Source organism: Danio aesculapii, chromosome 22 (assembly GCF_903798145.1).
Source record: "Danio aesculapii chromosome 22, fDanAes4.1, whole genome shotgun sequence".
Lineage (NCBI taxonomy): Eukaryota > Metazoa > Chordata > Actinopteri > Cypriniformes > Danionidae > Danio > Danio aesculapii.
In genome coordinates this window covers 2,642,361-2,657,647 of record NC_079456.1, presented here as the reverse complement: position 1 = coordinate 2,657,647, position 15,287 = coordinate 2,642,361, and the positions used below count along the sequence as shown (strand labels likewise).

The following is a 15,287-nucleotide window of genomic DNA, read 5'->3' as shown; positions in this document are numbered from 1 at the left end:
GGGTTTTCCCCTGGGACACCAACAATAGGCGCTACGTCATAATCACAAGACATTATGCCATGTGAGAAATAGTCGTGCCAACTGAGCCAGGTTTCTCCCGAGGTTTTTTTTTCCTTCACTTTCGCCCATTGGTGAAGTTTTTTTTTTTCCTTGCCACTGGCTTGCATAGTTCGGGACTTGTAGAGCTGCGCATCGATGGATTACGCTTCAGTGTTTGGACTCCGAGCAGTGAATATTAAAACACACTGAAGTGACCTGAGCTAATCTAAACTGAACTTCAACTCTGAAAACTGAACTTACACTTTTTCAATTTACTATGATCTTTAATGTGGAGCTGCTTTGACACAGTCTATATTGTAAAAGCGCTATAGAAATAAAACTGAATTGAATTATATAATCACACCTCCACAAGAGAAAGCTCCTGATTAGTTTACGCGATGCGCATGTCCGCTGAAGTTCAGATTGAGCTATTCTATCGCTAAGTGCGTCAAACACGCAAAACGCTCAATTCGCGTCACGCCATTACTGCGTATTGCGTCACTTGCGACGCGCTATTCATGCGTATCGCGCCGCAGGATGTCAATTCACGTCTTCGCATTGACTTAACATGTAAATCACTCGCGTTTGACGCTTCTTCCGCGTCTGGTGTGAATGCAGCATTTGGGGTCCAATAGGTTTGATCAGGTGTGTTTAATTAGGGTTTAAGCTAAACTGCTGGAAAAACATCAATCATGCTAAATCTTCTTGTTTAAAAATATATGCTAATACATTGTGTTCACTGCTCTCAGAAAGAATAAATACTCTCCAATATGAAGTGAAATTTGCACTGAGAAACAACAGTATCTGAACACACCGACACTCATCAGTCACTGACGGAGAAAACTCAAGCTTATTCACAGAGAGACCTGGAGATTGGTCAGTTTCACTGCGGTCAGTGAGTGTCCAGTTTTCTCCAGTTATGATCAATGCAGCAGCGAAGACGAATGTCAGATTTACAACCTCACTGTTCTACAGCCTCATTATTGAAGAGTAATGAATAAACACAAACCTATTAGTTCTTCAGTCTCTTCCTGTTTAATTCTGCAGGGTTCTGGATCACTCATCTTCTCACTGTCCTTCAATAAACTCCGTCTTTGTCTTTCACTGATGGCAGCAGAGCTTCAGGAGAAGAAACAAGAGAAATCTGCTTAAATCATATTATGTTGATGTATCTTGTAGTTATATAATATTTGATTGTGTAATTTGCTCAAGTCAGTTGGCACACATACAATTAACTTAATGTGGGAATAGATCTGAATATTGATGAGCCTCAAACTATAAACACTCATTAAACAGGCATTCAGGAGCAGCAGATCAGCTCAATTTACACTCAGTGTTTGCAGGATGAACTGATCACTACTGTAATTAACTGACAAAAATATTTGTACATTTATATCAATATCTAGTTTTAAATATTCAGTATTCATACTAATAAAGTAATTTGATTGTTAGCACTAGCACATCTACAGAACTGAGAAATAAAAAAATAAAAGATAAAGCGCACCACAAACTATTAATTTAATGTTTTCTGCATCAAACTTCATATTTCTGACACAGCAGATTCTCATTATTTCCCTTCACAGATCCTACTCAGCGATTAGCAAACAGAAACAGCAAATACTCAGCAAATACAAACAGAATAACAGAGTAAAACAACCACTAAGCTCATATCTTCCTCTAAGAGCTCCTCTCTGCCTGCTGTATTGTTTTGGTCAGCAGACACACAGATAGAGGTGAACTCAATGCAGAAACTAGTCGCAGATTGTCGCTTTAATAAACTGTAAAGTGTGTGTTATTGTTGTGTAAACACGAGAAAAAGCGTCAACGACTCACCTCAGCTCTGAAGGCTCGACGCTGAATGAACGCGTCAGTGCTGACGTCATCACGGTCGCAACGGCGGATCAACAAAAACGCGCATAAATATACTGTGGTAAAGTCTAGTAGGGATACAGCTGCGGATACTTCATCAATAAAGCATAATTTTTGTGTGACACTGTACAACAGTAATAAATATTTTTCATTACTGTGAGGGGTGGGTTTGAATTTTTTCAGATGTCCATGAAAAAGGTTTAATTTACACAGTGAGAATGTATACTATAAATTTAAGGTGAAATTGACCTGTAAAATCATTCATTCATTTTCTTTTCAGCTAAGTCCCTTTATTAATCTGGGGATCGGCACAGTGGAATGAACCGCCAACTTATCCAGCACATGATTTACGCAGCGGATGGCCTTCCAGCTGCAACCCATCACTGGGAAACATCCATGCACACTCCTTCACACACATAAACTACTGACAATTTAGCCTACTCAATTCACCTATTGCGCATGTGTTTGGACTTGTGGGGGAAATCGTAGCACTCGGAGGAAACCCACGCCAACACGGGGAGAACCTACAACGCCACCTAGAAATGCCAACTAACCCAGCCGAGGCTCGAACCAGCTACCGTCTTTCTGTGAGGCGATCGTGCTACCCACTGCACCACCGTATCACCCCACCTGTAAAATCAATGATTGTTTTTATACATTTGTATATACAGGACAAACAGTGCTGTCTATGAGATTTGATGTGCTTTTATTTTGTAATTACGCATAAACCAGCCCCGAATTTCTGGTTATTTATTTATTTCTTAATTGGTGGCACGGTGGCTCAATGGTTAGCAATAAGGTCGCTGTTTTGAGTCCCAACTGGATCAGTTGGCATTTCTGTGTGGAGTTTGCATGTTCTCCCCATGTTGGTGTGGGTTTCCACTGGGTGCTCCGGGTTCCCCCACAGTCCAAACACATGTGATGATTTGGTTACTATGATTTGCGAACGATGGCAGCAGTGCTTAATTTGTGAATTGCGAGGTCCCGGAACAGATTGTGGTAATGGATCCAACAAGTTATCCGAGGATGGAGAGGTGTCGCGCACAAGGGTGGGGGAGTCGTGTAAGAAAGTAAAAGTGAACAGCGGACAGGGGAGGAGGGCGGTTGAGGAGGGGGATCGGTAAAATAAAGTACCGGATCCGGCATGTTCCGGCACAAATTAAGCCCTAAATGGCAGTAACATATTATTGAAAACTCTAGTCAATTTAAAACACAGGCATCAAACCCTGCACAGTTTAGTTCCAACCAAACTCCAACATACTTACCTGTAGGTTACGAACAAGCCTGAAGAGCTCAATCAGTTTGATCAGCTGTGTTTATTTGGGTTTGGAACAAAACTGTGCCATTGACTAACTAAAAGGTGCTCTGAAGTCAATAGCACAGAGTGTAATTTAAAGATTGTGTTAGTTATGCACCTATGTGGGTCCAAAACACTCGTACACATTACTTATTACACACAGACTGTATAGAAATTATAGGTGGTCATCTATTATTTTTTAAACTCTAGATTAATCTGTAATCTTGGAATTAATCTAGATTAAAATGGCTCATTTGAATTCGGCCGAAGGCATTCAGAATATGTGTGCTACCCAAATAATGACTAAAAGGAAGTCTTTGAGAACGGGTTTCTCAAGCCAGGTGGCGCATTAGAGCAGGGGCTCATCTCCTGTTTCCAAAATGCATCACAAACTGCTTGAGAAACTGTTCTACTACGATAAATGCTGATGAAAATAAATGATGTTCAATAAGATGTACTTGTGTTTACTAACTGTTTATTACAGTTAGACATGAATATTGATCTGTAGGCCTACATAAGCTCCAAACAGCGATTTCTGATGACCTTAATCTGACTACAGTCATGACTGAGCTAAACAGAAATGGAATTAAGACATGTGGAGTGTGCAGATAGTAGTGGCATTATTGAAGTAAACACTGCAATCAAACTATTACCATCATGTAGGACTTTTCGCCATATTTTTCTGACAAGATCCACACACGGACCCAAGATAGACCCAACTTTGAGAATAGATTAACGGCAATAGTTTTTTAAGCACCTTATAAGAGTCTTGCGTTAACGCCGATAACGGCCCACCACTAATAGAAATACACAAATATCTGTACAGATGAAGACAATTAAAGGATTAAAATGTTTATGCAAATTATTATTTTCTACATAAATATAAAAAACACTACCTCCATGCCTTCTCCACCTCTGGAGGCTTTGGAATCCGACTCTGTTGTAGTTTAGTCATGACAATTTGCATTTGTATAATGTTAGTATTAGTAGTAGAGTTTGTTACATGCATACTTATATTTGTTTTAACAAAAACCAGTTTAGATTTCTCCACCTGTCAGGTTTAAGAGACATCACCATATGGGATATAAGAACAGGAAGTGTGTTTCGATATAACTCATTTTTTTGACCACACTTCCATTATTATTGTTCATTTATTCCTTTGCTGGAAATTAGAAATAAATTTTTAAATAGTTTTGGCACAAATCTTTGTGCTTAACAAATGAAATTAAATATGTAGGCTAATGAATGTCTTCAGTAAAGTGTACAACATCGTTTCCTTACTCCACCAAAGTAAAGGAGTAAAGTGAAGAGTAAAAGTAAAGTAAAAAGAAAGTAAAGAGGCTAAATGGAAGAGGCTTTATTCCCGTGCTGCAGATGCTCTGTTTGACTGTTTTGTCGCTTGTGAAGTGTTCAGTTTTTATACAAAGTCGCCATGTATATAGCAAATGCACCATGGCGCGACACAACTGACTCTTAAAGGGAAAGAGAGATGAGACTCTGATTGGTTTAATGCACGTTATGCTCAAAACACACCCAGAACTCTTTAAGAGAATAAGCACAGCTCTGTTAGACCATGCGCCAGGGTGCAGAGCGTATTTATCCATCCTTAAAATAGCAAAAGTGCATTCGGACATGCCCTTATTGCTTTTGCGCCATGTGCTTTAGACTTTGTACCTAGATCGTCAAAATAGAGCCCAGTGTTGAGAGCAGCCAATCATTGATGACCTTATAACTTTCTAGCCACACCCTAACAGCCAGTTACAGCACCCTAGCAATTGTCCAACAGAATGTGATTAGCTGTGAATCTTCATGTGTTTATTAAGGTGTGTTGATCGCCTGAAACCCTTCCAACACTGAGTACAAGAGTACGGTTTCTCTCTAGTGTGAATCCGCTCATGCGCTTTCAGGTGTCCTGAATATCTGAATGTTTTGCCGCAGTGTGAACACACGAAAGGTCTCTCTCCAGTATGAATCCTCTGGTGGTGTTTCAAGTCTTTAGATGAAATAAAAGTCTTCTTACAGTCAAAGCAGGCAAACTCTCTCAGACCAGCGTGGATCTTCTGATGTTGTCTTAAATTTGACTGCGTTGTAAAACTCTTTCCACACAAGGTACACAAATAGTTCTTCTCCTTTGTGTGAACTCTAAGATGGATCTTCAGATCTAAAGGTCTTAAAAATGTCTTGCTGCACTGATCACATTGGTGTGTTTTCTCTCCAGTGTGGATCAGCATGTGTCGATTAAGGGATGTTGAGTGTCTGAAGCTCCTCCCACAGTGAATACACGTGTACGGTTTCTCTCCTGTGTGAATCATCTGATGCGCTTTCAATAGTTGCATCCGACTGAATCTCTTGTTGCAGTGTGAACACACGTACGGTTTCTCTCCGGTGTGAATCCTCTGGTGCTGTTTCAATTCTGGAGCTCTAATAAAAGTCTTCTTACATGCAAAGCACACAAACTCTTTCACACCAGTGTGGATCTTCTGATGTCTGCTTAAAACTGACTGTCGTGTAAAACTCTTTCCACACTCAGAGCATGAATACGGCCTCTCCTTTGTATGAACTCGGAGATGATTGGTCAGCTCTGAAGGCCTCAAAAACGTTTTGTTGCACTGATCACATTTGTGTGGTTTCTCCCCAGTGTGGATCCCCATGTGAAGGTTGAGAGTGTATTTGCAGGCGTTGAAACCATTTTCAGCTGTTGTTGTTTTTAATAAATCTTCAGTCTTTAATTGAGTTTCACTTTCACTTTTGACATGATGTTTCTCCTCATCTTCACTCAGTTCTTCACTCTCCTCCTTCACAATCACATCTGAAAATAAAGTAAATAGGTTACATAGGGCCATGAAACCCCCCTCTTTCGGTTCAAATCTACCTCAGAATGTTTTCAAATAATGCTCCATGATGGGCGTGGAGCTCTGTGGGCAGAGTGAGGAGTAGGCGTGGCTGACACAAGGGAAAAGAGGAGAGCAAACAACTGTTGTCAGTTGGCTCACAAAATGAGACAAACCATGAGGAGACTCTGGATTTTATAGTTTATAAAGTTAAAATGCAAAGAAATAAACAGTAATTTAATGTCCTGCTACATTTGTTATTCGTTATTTCATATACACATAACCACAATTTGTTATATCATCATAAAGATAATAGTGTTCATATAAACACTATAAATTTCTCTCCTGAATCCCCGGGTCTGAATGCAGACGCAGTGGACAGCAGTGCAGCAGGTCTTTTACCCTGTCTATTCCAACCATTAGAGCTGCCGGTAATCTGGAGGATTTTAAACAGTGCTAAAGACAGCAGCACAGTTATTGGTGATGTGTCTGAATATAAACGAGCTCAACTTATAAAAGACAAAGTCCGCCATTCTCCAATTCTCGTACAGCTCTCCCGACAAAAATGCTTGCTGCAAACCAACAGCTTTGCTGTATCGACCCTGACAGCATCTCGGGGGAAAACACGCAACAAACCCTGTGGATCATAGAAATATGACCCATGGCATGACCCGTTGTCTCACCCAGTTATTGGGTCTCACAGCTTGGCAGGTTTGCCTTGCCTTCGGAAAGAATGTGCTGTCATGATTAATTAAGAAGGAGGAGCTTCTCATAGGATAAGAAGACCGCTATGAATAATGAGAAACCGATGTCTCATCACTCCACTAGCAGATTCGCGATACGTCACCGATTTTGATCCCGCCCCAACAATTATTTTAAACCCGAAAGATTAAATTAGCCGACAAAAGCTCCAAATTATCCAGTTTTCCCCACAATTAATGCTGACAGGTGCTAACGCTGTCTTAGCTGACACTCAGCACACACAAATCTGATAAAATCTCAAAAACAGTACTCCAGGGTGTCTTGAACCTTTAAGGCTGTACTCACACTAGGCACCTTTACCTTGAACTGAGCCCAGGCGTGAATATTCCCCCTTCACGACGGCCCACACTAATATTGCATTTTCAGAGTCCAAGCACACTTCCATCATCAACACAATAGTTTAGTTTAACTCCATACAGAAACGCCAACTGGTTCAGCCAGGACTCGAACCAGTGACCTTCTTGCTGTGAGGCGACAGTGCTAACCACTAAGCCACCGAATCGCCCTTTTACGATTTAATGTTAATTTTAAAAAAACAGTGTTTGAGCTTTAATGTTAATTTAGGCAAGTCCCATATTCTAAACACAAAGCTAAAATAAAAAATGAATAAAACTGATGAAGTGCCTAAATATTAACATCCCCAGTGTTCTTCAGCCTCATTATTGAAGAGTAATGAATAAACACAAACCTATTAGTTCTTCAGTCTCTTCCTGTTTAATTCTGCAGGGTTCTGGATCACTCATCTTCTCACTGTCCTTCAATAAACTCTGTCTTTGTCTTTCACTGATGGCAGCAGAGCTTCAGGAGAAGAAACAAGAGAAATCTGATTCATTTACACTGATTGAGGAAATAAATATAATGTTATATCTTGATACGATGTGATTATGTAATTTGATCAAGTCTGGTAACAGCAATAAAATAACTTGATATGGAAATGTGTAGATCTGAGGACATCAGCGTAATGAATGAATTAAAAACAAAGTATTGCCATATTGATGAGCCTCAGACTGTAAACACTCATTAACCAGCCATTCAGGATCTGCAGTTCAGCTTACTTCATACCAAGTGTTTGCACTATGAATTTATTATTTTAAATAAATAAAAAGACATGTAGTTAATAATTAATACATTAATACTTACTAAACTAATGGCTTTATTATATGAATACTGACATGATCATGGCAGTATTCATATAATAAAGTCTTTAGATTTCTAGCAGTAGCACATCTATGTACAGTAACTGAGAAATCAACAAATTAAAGAGCACCACAAACTATTAGAGTGTTTTTCATGTTTAAAACTTCACGTCTGTCTCAATATAATTCCCATTATTGTCCTTAACAGGTCATACTTGACGACATTACAAATACAGAAAACCCAAACACTTCACTCATATTGTCCTCTCAGAGCTCCTCTCTGCCTGCTGTATTGTTTTGGTCAGCAGACACACAGATAGAGGTGAACTCAATGCAGAAACTAGTCGCAGATTGTCGCTTTAATAAACTGTAAAGTGTGTTTTATTGTTGTGTAAACACGAGAAAAAGCGTCAACGACTCACCTCAGCTCTGAAGACTCGACGCTGAATGAACGCGTCAGTGATGACGTCGTCACGGCGAGGCGGGAACAACGGAAGATCAACAAAAACGGATTGGTGGTCTTTCTTTTTTAACGAAAATGGTTAAATTACCTAGTAAATTAGCAAAATTCCATCAACAAGCTCTATTAGCCTGGAAACTGACTGACAGCCACAATTTCTCACCCCACAGAACCATTTTATGGAATAACGCAGCCATTTAAGATAAATAAATAATAATATTTTTTCTGGGATAAATGCTATAACAAAAACATTATATTTATTTCTGATGTTTTCAATAGTAACGGGGATCTTTTAACTTATCAGAGTTTTATAAATATTAATCAATTCCCTATTCGCTATATGGAATTTAAGTCAATTATAAAGGATACCCAGTGGATTACTATGTCTGATGAAAGCAGCTCTTAGTTATGAGGCAGGTTACAAACAACTGTCACAGCTATGCCTAGGAGGAAAACCTATTCTTAGTAAAGAATGCAATAATAAATTCATTCAGTCACATCTGTCAATTACTCTTAGGGGAAAGTTTTTGGGGGTTTTATAATTGTTAATATTCAATGGAGGAAAACATGATTATTACCATATAAATTCTGTATTGCTAATGAAATTTGCACAATATTTACCCATGTATTGCACTTTTATCCAAATATTGTGATGTTACTGATGTGCACATTTTGTAAGAATAAGTAAGATATTTGCCACTTGTTTTTTTTTTATCATGCGATGTATCATCACTGTTTTAGAATGATTTAAGCTCATTTTGCTTTTCCAAGGTTAATATGAGTGGTGATTTGCACCTTAAGGACGTAATCTGTTATTTTGAAACCAAAACAAGTCGTTAGAAGCCACTGTGAACTTTCTTATACTTGCTGGGAAATTTGACTTTCACAAACAGAGGTTCCTTAAAAAAATCTAATCTTTATAGACTTCCTATTTGAAACAGAACATTTAATTTAAACTCTCAGATTAATTGAATATAAGAAATGTGCTTCTTTCTTGAGTAAATGTGATGAGATCTTTCATGCTACTTGAATAGTTATTTTCTTTTTTATTGTATTTATTTAATTTTATTTGTTCATTTTTTTGTATTGTATTTTAGTTTTGCTCTTTATCTTGTGTATCTAATGTGATTACTGTGTAAAAGAACTGTTCTCTTTTACTGTATTCTAAGTTGTATTATAGTTTCTTGAAATAATAAAAGAATAATAAAAATAAATAAATAAATAAATAAACAAAAACGGCAAATTAAATACCGCCAGCAAATCAAAACAATCGCTAGATGTAGACAAAAAAGCCATCCTACTCAATCATGTGTGAGGTGAAGTAGTTTTTCCTTGGCACTCGAACATTTACACAATCAAAAAGCATGTTAATACTTAATGGCTGTCAGTCATAACTAGTTGATCTTTGCCGGAAGTAACTACAATCAAGATACAAAATATTTAACAAAATAAATTAAAAACAGTATATAAAATGACTGCTGGACGAATAAAAAATAATGCTGTTTCAATCGAACAAACAAAATGTAGTGTATAGTTCAGGGGTGCCCAAAGTCGTCCTGGAGGGCCGATATCCTGCAATGTTTAGTTCCAAGCAGTGGTGTAGGCCGTGCTATATGCACGTATGCTCAGTATGCCTACTGTTTTCCATGAGCTGTTTGGGTATCACCACTTCTGAGGATCAATAATTGTACATACCCTCGGTATACTCACTTATTTTTCCTGATTAAACCTCTCTAATTTTAGTGTATTATTTTAAATTCTTACTTAATGTATACGTGTACATTTTTCTTTGTTTACCCCAAATGGAAATGTTCCAGATCTGCCCTAAAATCAAAATCCTAAAATCGCCCCTGTAAAACAGTATTTCACATTTGTCTTAATCATGCCTACTGATACAGGGAACGACACTATATATATAACACTGAAAACGATGAGGCAAAGGCTACTCATAAATCGCGTAACAATATGCAATATAAAAGGGTAACTACTAGTATATAATAGCGACAACAGAAGACAGACTCCTAATAGTTTGGTTTAAAACAAGCATGCACGAATGTGACAAACAAAAATAATGGCTGATTGATGTTTAAAGGAACCTATTAAATGTAAAGTAATAAGCCAATAAAGAAAGTACGTTAAAAAGCCGTCTTTCCATGTGTATATATATATATATATAGCTAGTAAATCAAAGAAACATTGACTTTCGTCGTTTCTTTGCCTACTTTCATTTAAAATTTGGGTCGGTTGTAATAGTACACCACCTTTTTTTTTTAGGACTACACCACTGGTTCCAACCCCAATCAGACACACCTGGGCTAGCTAATCAAGCCCTTACTAGGCTTTCTAGAAACATCCAGGCAAGTTGGAGCTAAACTCTGCAAGACACCGGCCCTCCAGGACCGAGTTTGGACACCTCTGATGTAGTTGTTAATTACCATAAATCAGTGTTTCCCAACCCTGTTCCTGGAGTCACACCAACAGCTCATGTTTTGTATGTCTCCCTCATCTGACCCATTAACTTCAGGTTTTGGAGTCTCTTCCAATGTTCTGATGAGTTGTTTCAGGTGTGTTTGATTAGGGAGAGAATGAAAATGTGTACTGTTGGTGTGCCTTCAGGAACAAGGTTGGGAAACTCAGGCATAAATAATAAAGAGCAAGTTCAAATAAATCATAGTTTCTCTTGAAAAAGTGTAAACATTCACTGTCTTGAACAGTGAACATGCAAAAACTAGCATGGGAATGGCCAAAACCAGGGGTGTTGCTAGACATTAGCTAATTATTATTCTATATAAGTAACAAAATCAATCCAATGATACAACTGGGGTGGTATGCTAAGATCTTCCAATATATGACCATTCTAGAGAGCTGTATTTTAATTAGACTTACATATATAGTAAACTGTAACTCAAAGCATTTACTCTGGCACGTACCCTAGTAAATGAGGTTTAGCAACACCCTTGGCCAAAACCCAAGCGTAAGTGTAAAGTTTAAAGCTTCTCTTTCTTGAACAGGCACAGTTTGTACATGTTTTAAAACAACTAAATAAAAGACAGACAGCTTAAGACGTTTACATAATTACAGGCAATATATTTTCATATCAAACAAAGAATTTCCAAATTCGATTTCTGATTTTATTCCTGCTGATACCGATTATTGCAGATTCTGATTTCCTTTCTAAGAACTATTATTATAATAATTAATAATCATTGCCATTTAACCCAGTCATTTTCCTTTTTTACCCATCTGTCAAATCAGGAGGGGCGGGAGGAATACATTGACCAATGACTGAACAACAGTAGTAGTTAAATATTACAAGTAGTAGTTAATATTACTGGTTGGTTACCATAATTTATATTCACAAATTTTTTAAAGAGTGATACAAGTAAAGGCTGATTTTTACTTCCGCATCAAGCGTACGCGTATGCTACGCGTGGTCGCATAGCCCTCGCTGTGGCCATCACCGACGCGCCTCTCAAAAAATGTAACCACACATCACATGACACATCTCACAAGCTCTGTGATTGGTCAGCTTGGTAGCACTGATGAGTATGGGCGGGGCCGAGCGAACCCGTTGGAGCGAGTGTTTACAAGTGTCAAATCCCGCTCCAGATGGAAAGTTTTGTTTTGCGTTTACCTTATGATTAAAGTTGTTGCACGACCGCCGGATCCTGCCTCAGAGCTAGTTTGAGCTACTTCTACATTAAGTAAGCATTTAGAAAGAACAAAACACCAGTGAAGAAACTCGACACAGAGGAACATAAACACTGCCAGCTAGCGTTTCGGAAGTGTTACTGCAGAGCAACACAAACAGCACGCGGAAGTATAAATGCGCGACTACGCGATATGGGTCACGCCGATCACTCAATGCAGAAGTATAAATCAGGATGAATAGGTTACTGACTGGACTACAAATCATAACCAAATCATCTGTTATTAAACGCTGTGCCATTAAAGCATCTCAAGCGCCACCTGCTGGACATTATTAGAAGAGTGCCTGAGATTTTTAAGCTGTCTAAAAACACTTCGGTAACTCCAAGCACACTTCCATCATCAACGCAACAGTTTAGAGGAAAACAGACAAGCAAGCACTCTGGCTTACAATAAAGACTTGCTTTAGGATACGTTCACACTGCAGCCAAATGTGGCCCGGATCTGATTTGTCCCTCTGATGTGACTCCGGTATTGACAGTGTGAACAGCCCAAACCTGTTCCGACTCTGATCTTTTCAGTTCTGATTTGTGCCGTTTTCATATGTACACACTTATTGAATATGTTTTAGGCATCAAGTGCCTGTTTTCGGCATTTATGAAACATACTGGAGTGAAACCATTTAATATTTAACTGGATTGATGGCCATCTGATTACATAGCTGTAATATATAGGCGGGATTATGCTAATTGACTTTTTTTGCCCTTTCTTTAGTAATTTAGTAAAACCCGCGGATTTATTCTGAATAATTTTGCGAGTATCGTAACTAATAATTTATTAAATAACCAATAACACCCTTTTAACTTTTATTTAATGTTTACAATGCAAATCCAATTAGATCCACTTATTTGGTAAACAAAGCAAGTCTCTCATATAACTTCTACTAAAAGACAGACAATATTACTATAGGCGACGCAGTAGGTAGTGCTGTCGCCTCACAGCAAGAAGGTTGCTGGTTTGAGCCTCGGCTGGGTCAGTTGGCATTTCTGTCTGGAGTTAGCATGTTCTCCCTGCGTTCTCGTGGGTTTCCTCCGGGTGCTCCGGTTTCCCCCACAGTCCAAAGACATGTGGTACAGGTGAATTGGGTAGGCTAAATTGTCCTTCAAGAGTTCACACTTCGATATTGCTTGACAACTGTTATCAGGTTTGGCATGCTGTCCCGGGAGAGAACCCTGAGCTCGGAGATAGGTGAGCCCAGGGCTCCCGCCTGGTCCATAGAGCATATGAGGGGAATACGAGATCAGGTGGTTCTCGAGAGCTCCCCGTGGTAAAGGAAGAAAGGAGGAGAAGGGGTGGATGGGGGGTTTCTTCGGAAAACGAAGATAAGAGAGTAGTTCAAGCTAGGCTACTTATAGTGAGTTGGGGTTAATCTGACTGGCTAACTAGTGAATGTAGATGAGTGGCCAACTGAGTCAATCATATCACGTGCTCCTCTCGAAATTAGTTTGTGAAACTTCACGTAGTGGATGAGTGTGAATGAGTTTGTATGGATGTTTCCTAGAGATGGGTTCCAGCTGGAAGGGCATCCGCTGCGTAAAATATGTGCTGGATAAGTTGGCGGTTCATTCCGCTGTGGTGACCCCGGATTAATAAAGGGACTAAATATAATAATATATAAACTGAATAAATATAAATTTACACAATTAAATAAATAGACTCAATGACGGGCTAAAAATCAGTGGACTTCTGCGTGCGCAGATTCCATGTGGGCTTACCTATTAACAAATGATTGTAATGTATGAACATATACACTGTGAAATCTGATGTCTGTGAATACCGGAAAGTTCTCAAGAAGGTATGTTTTGTTGTTTGTAAAACTCTAAGAGAATAAAACTTGAAGAAACCCTAAATGTTTTGCCTCATTGATCACAGTCGTGTGTTTTCCCTTCAGTGTGGAGCAGCAGGTGTCGCTTGAGGTTTGATAATTGCGTGAAACTCTTCCCACACTGAGTACATGTGTACGGTTTCTCTCCAGTGTGAATCCTTGCATGTATCTTCAGTATTTGTAACTGTCCGAACCTCTTGTCGCAGTGTGAACACGCGTACATTTTCTCTCCAGTGTGAGTCATCTGGTGTCGTCTCAAGTCTCCAGCTGAAATAAAAGTCTTCTGACACTCAAAGCAGACAAACTCCCTCACCCCAGTGTGGATCTTCTGGTGTTGTGATAAATGTGACTGTCGTGTAAAACTCTTCCCACACTGAGCACATGTGTACGGTTTCTCTCCAGTGTGAATCATTTTGTGCGCGTTCAGGTTTCCTGAATGACTGAATACCTTATGGCAGTGTGAACACTTGTGAGGTTTCTCTCCGGTGTGGATCCTCATGTGAAGCTTTAGATCAGATTGGTAGGTGAAACTCTTTCCACACTGAGTGCAGGTGAAACCTTTTACGGCTGTTCTTTCCACTGAAAAAACCTGTTCGGTCTTTGCGTGAGTTTTGACGTGATGCTTCTCCTCATCTTCACTCAGTTCTTCACTCTCTTCCTTCACCAACACATCTGAAAATTAAGTCAAAATTTAGAAAATTAGGAGGCATTTCATGTTAACAGCATGCCATTTCATTACCATTATAACATTTTTTTTAAATATGAACCAAGTTGTAGTTTGGGTTTTTGAAGTAGTAGTTAAAGTAGTAGTAGTAGTCGTTGGTATAGTGGTATCAGAAGTAGTGGATGTGTAGTAGTAGTAGCAGTAGTAGTAGTAGTAGTAGTCGTTGGTATAGTGGTGTCAGAAGTAGTGGATGTGTAGCAGTGGTAGTAGTAGTCGTTGTCATAGTGGTATCAGAAGTAGTGGATGTGTAGTTGTAGTAGTAGTAGTAGTAGTAGTAATAGTAGTAGTCGTTGGTATAGTGGTATCAGAAGTAGTGGATGTGTAGTAGTAGTAGTAGTAGTAGTAGTAGTAGTAGTAGTCGTTGGTATAGTGGTATCAGAAGTAGTGGATGTGTAGTAGTAGTAGTAGTAGTAGTAGTCGTTGGTATAGTGGTATCAGAAGTAGTGGATGTGTAGTAGTAGTAGTAGTAGTAGTCGTTGGTATAGTGGTGTCAGAAGTAGTGGATGTGTAGTAGTAGTAGTAGTCGTTGTCATAGTGGTATCAGAAGTAGTGGATGTGTAGTAGTAGTAGTAGTAGTAGTAGTCGTCGTTGGTATAGTGGTGTCAGAAGTAGTGGATGTGTAGTAGTAGTAGTAGT

General features: G+C 38.9%; 3 protein-coding genes and 1 pseudogene across 3 annotated transcripts in view; all 4 read right to left on the bottom strand.

Annotated features, from left to right (window-relative positions):
- Positions 1 to 1,355, bottom strand: part of LOC130215625 (gastrula zinc finger protein XlCGF17.1-like) — a 47,335-nt gene extending 45,980 nt beyond the window's left edge. The window contains exon 1 of the mRNA XM_056447472.1: positions 1,049 to 1,355. Within this exon, the coding sequence (XP_056303447.1) occupies positions 1,049 to 1,103 (55 nt within the window). The 5' untranslated portion in view covers positions 1,104 to 1,355. The remainder of the gene's footprint in view (positions 1 to 1,048) is intronic.
- LOC130215687 (gastrula zinc finger protein XlCGF7.1-like) overlaps positions 1 to 15,287 on the bottom strand; it is a 359,478-nt pseudogene that overhangs the window by 13,607 nt on the left and 330,584 nt on the right.
- On the bottom strand, positions 4,548 to 6,006 carry LOC130215644 (zinc finger protein 420-like). The gene has a single exon (XM_056447488.1). The coding sequence runs from the start codon at positions 5,854 to 5,856 to the stop codon at positions 4,999 to 5,001; it is 858 nt and encodes a 285-aa protein (XP_056303463.1). The 5' UTR covers positions 5,857 to 6,006; the 3' UTR covers positions 4,548 to 4,998.
- znf1181 (zinc finger protein 1181) overlaps positions 13,765 to 15,287 on the bottom strand; it is a 7,168-nt gene continuing 5,645 nt past the window's right edge. Inside the window, exon 2 of the mRNA XM_056447500.1 lies at positions 13,765 to 14,599. Coding sequence (XP_056303475.1) covers positions 13,962 to 14,599 — 638 coding nt within the window. The 3' untranslated portion in view covers positions 13,765 to 13,961. The remainder of the gene's footprint in view (positions 14,600 to 15,287) is intronic.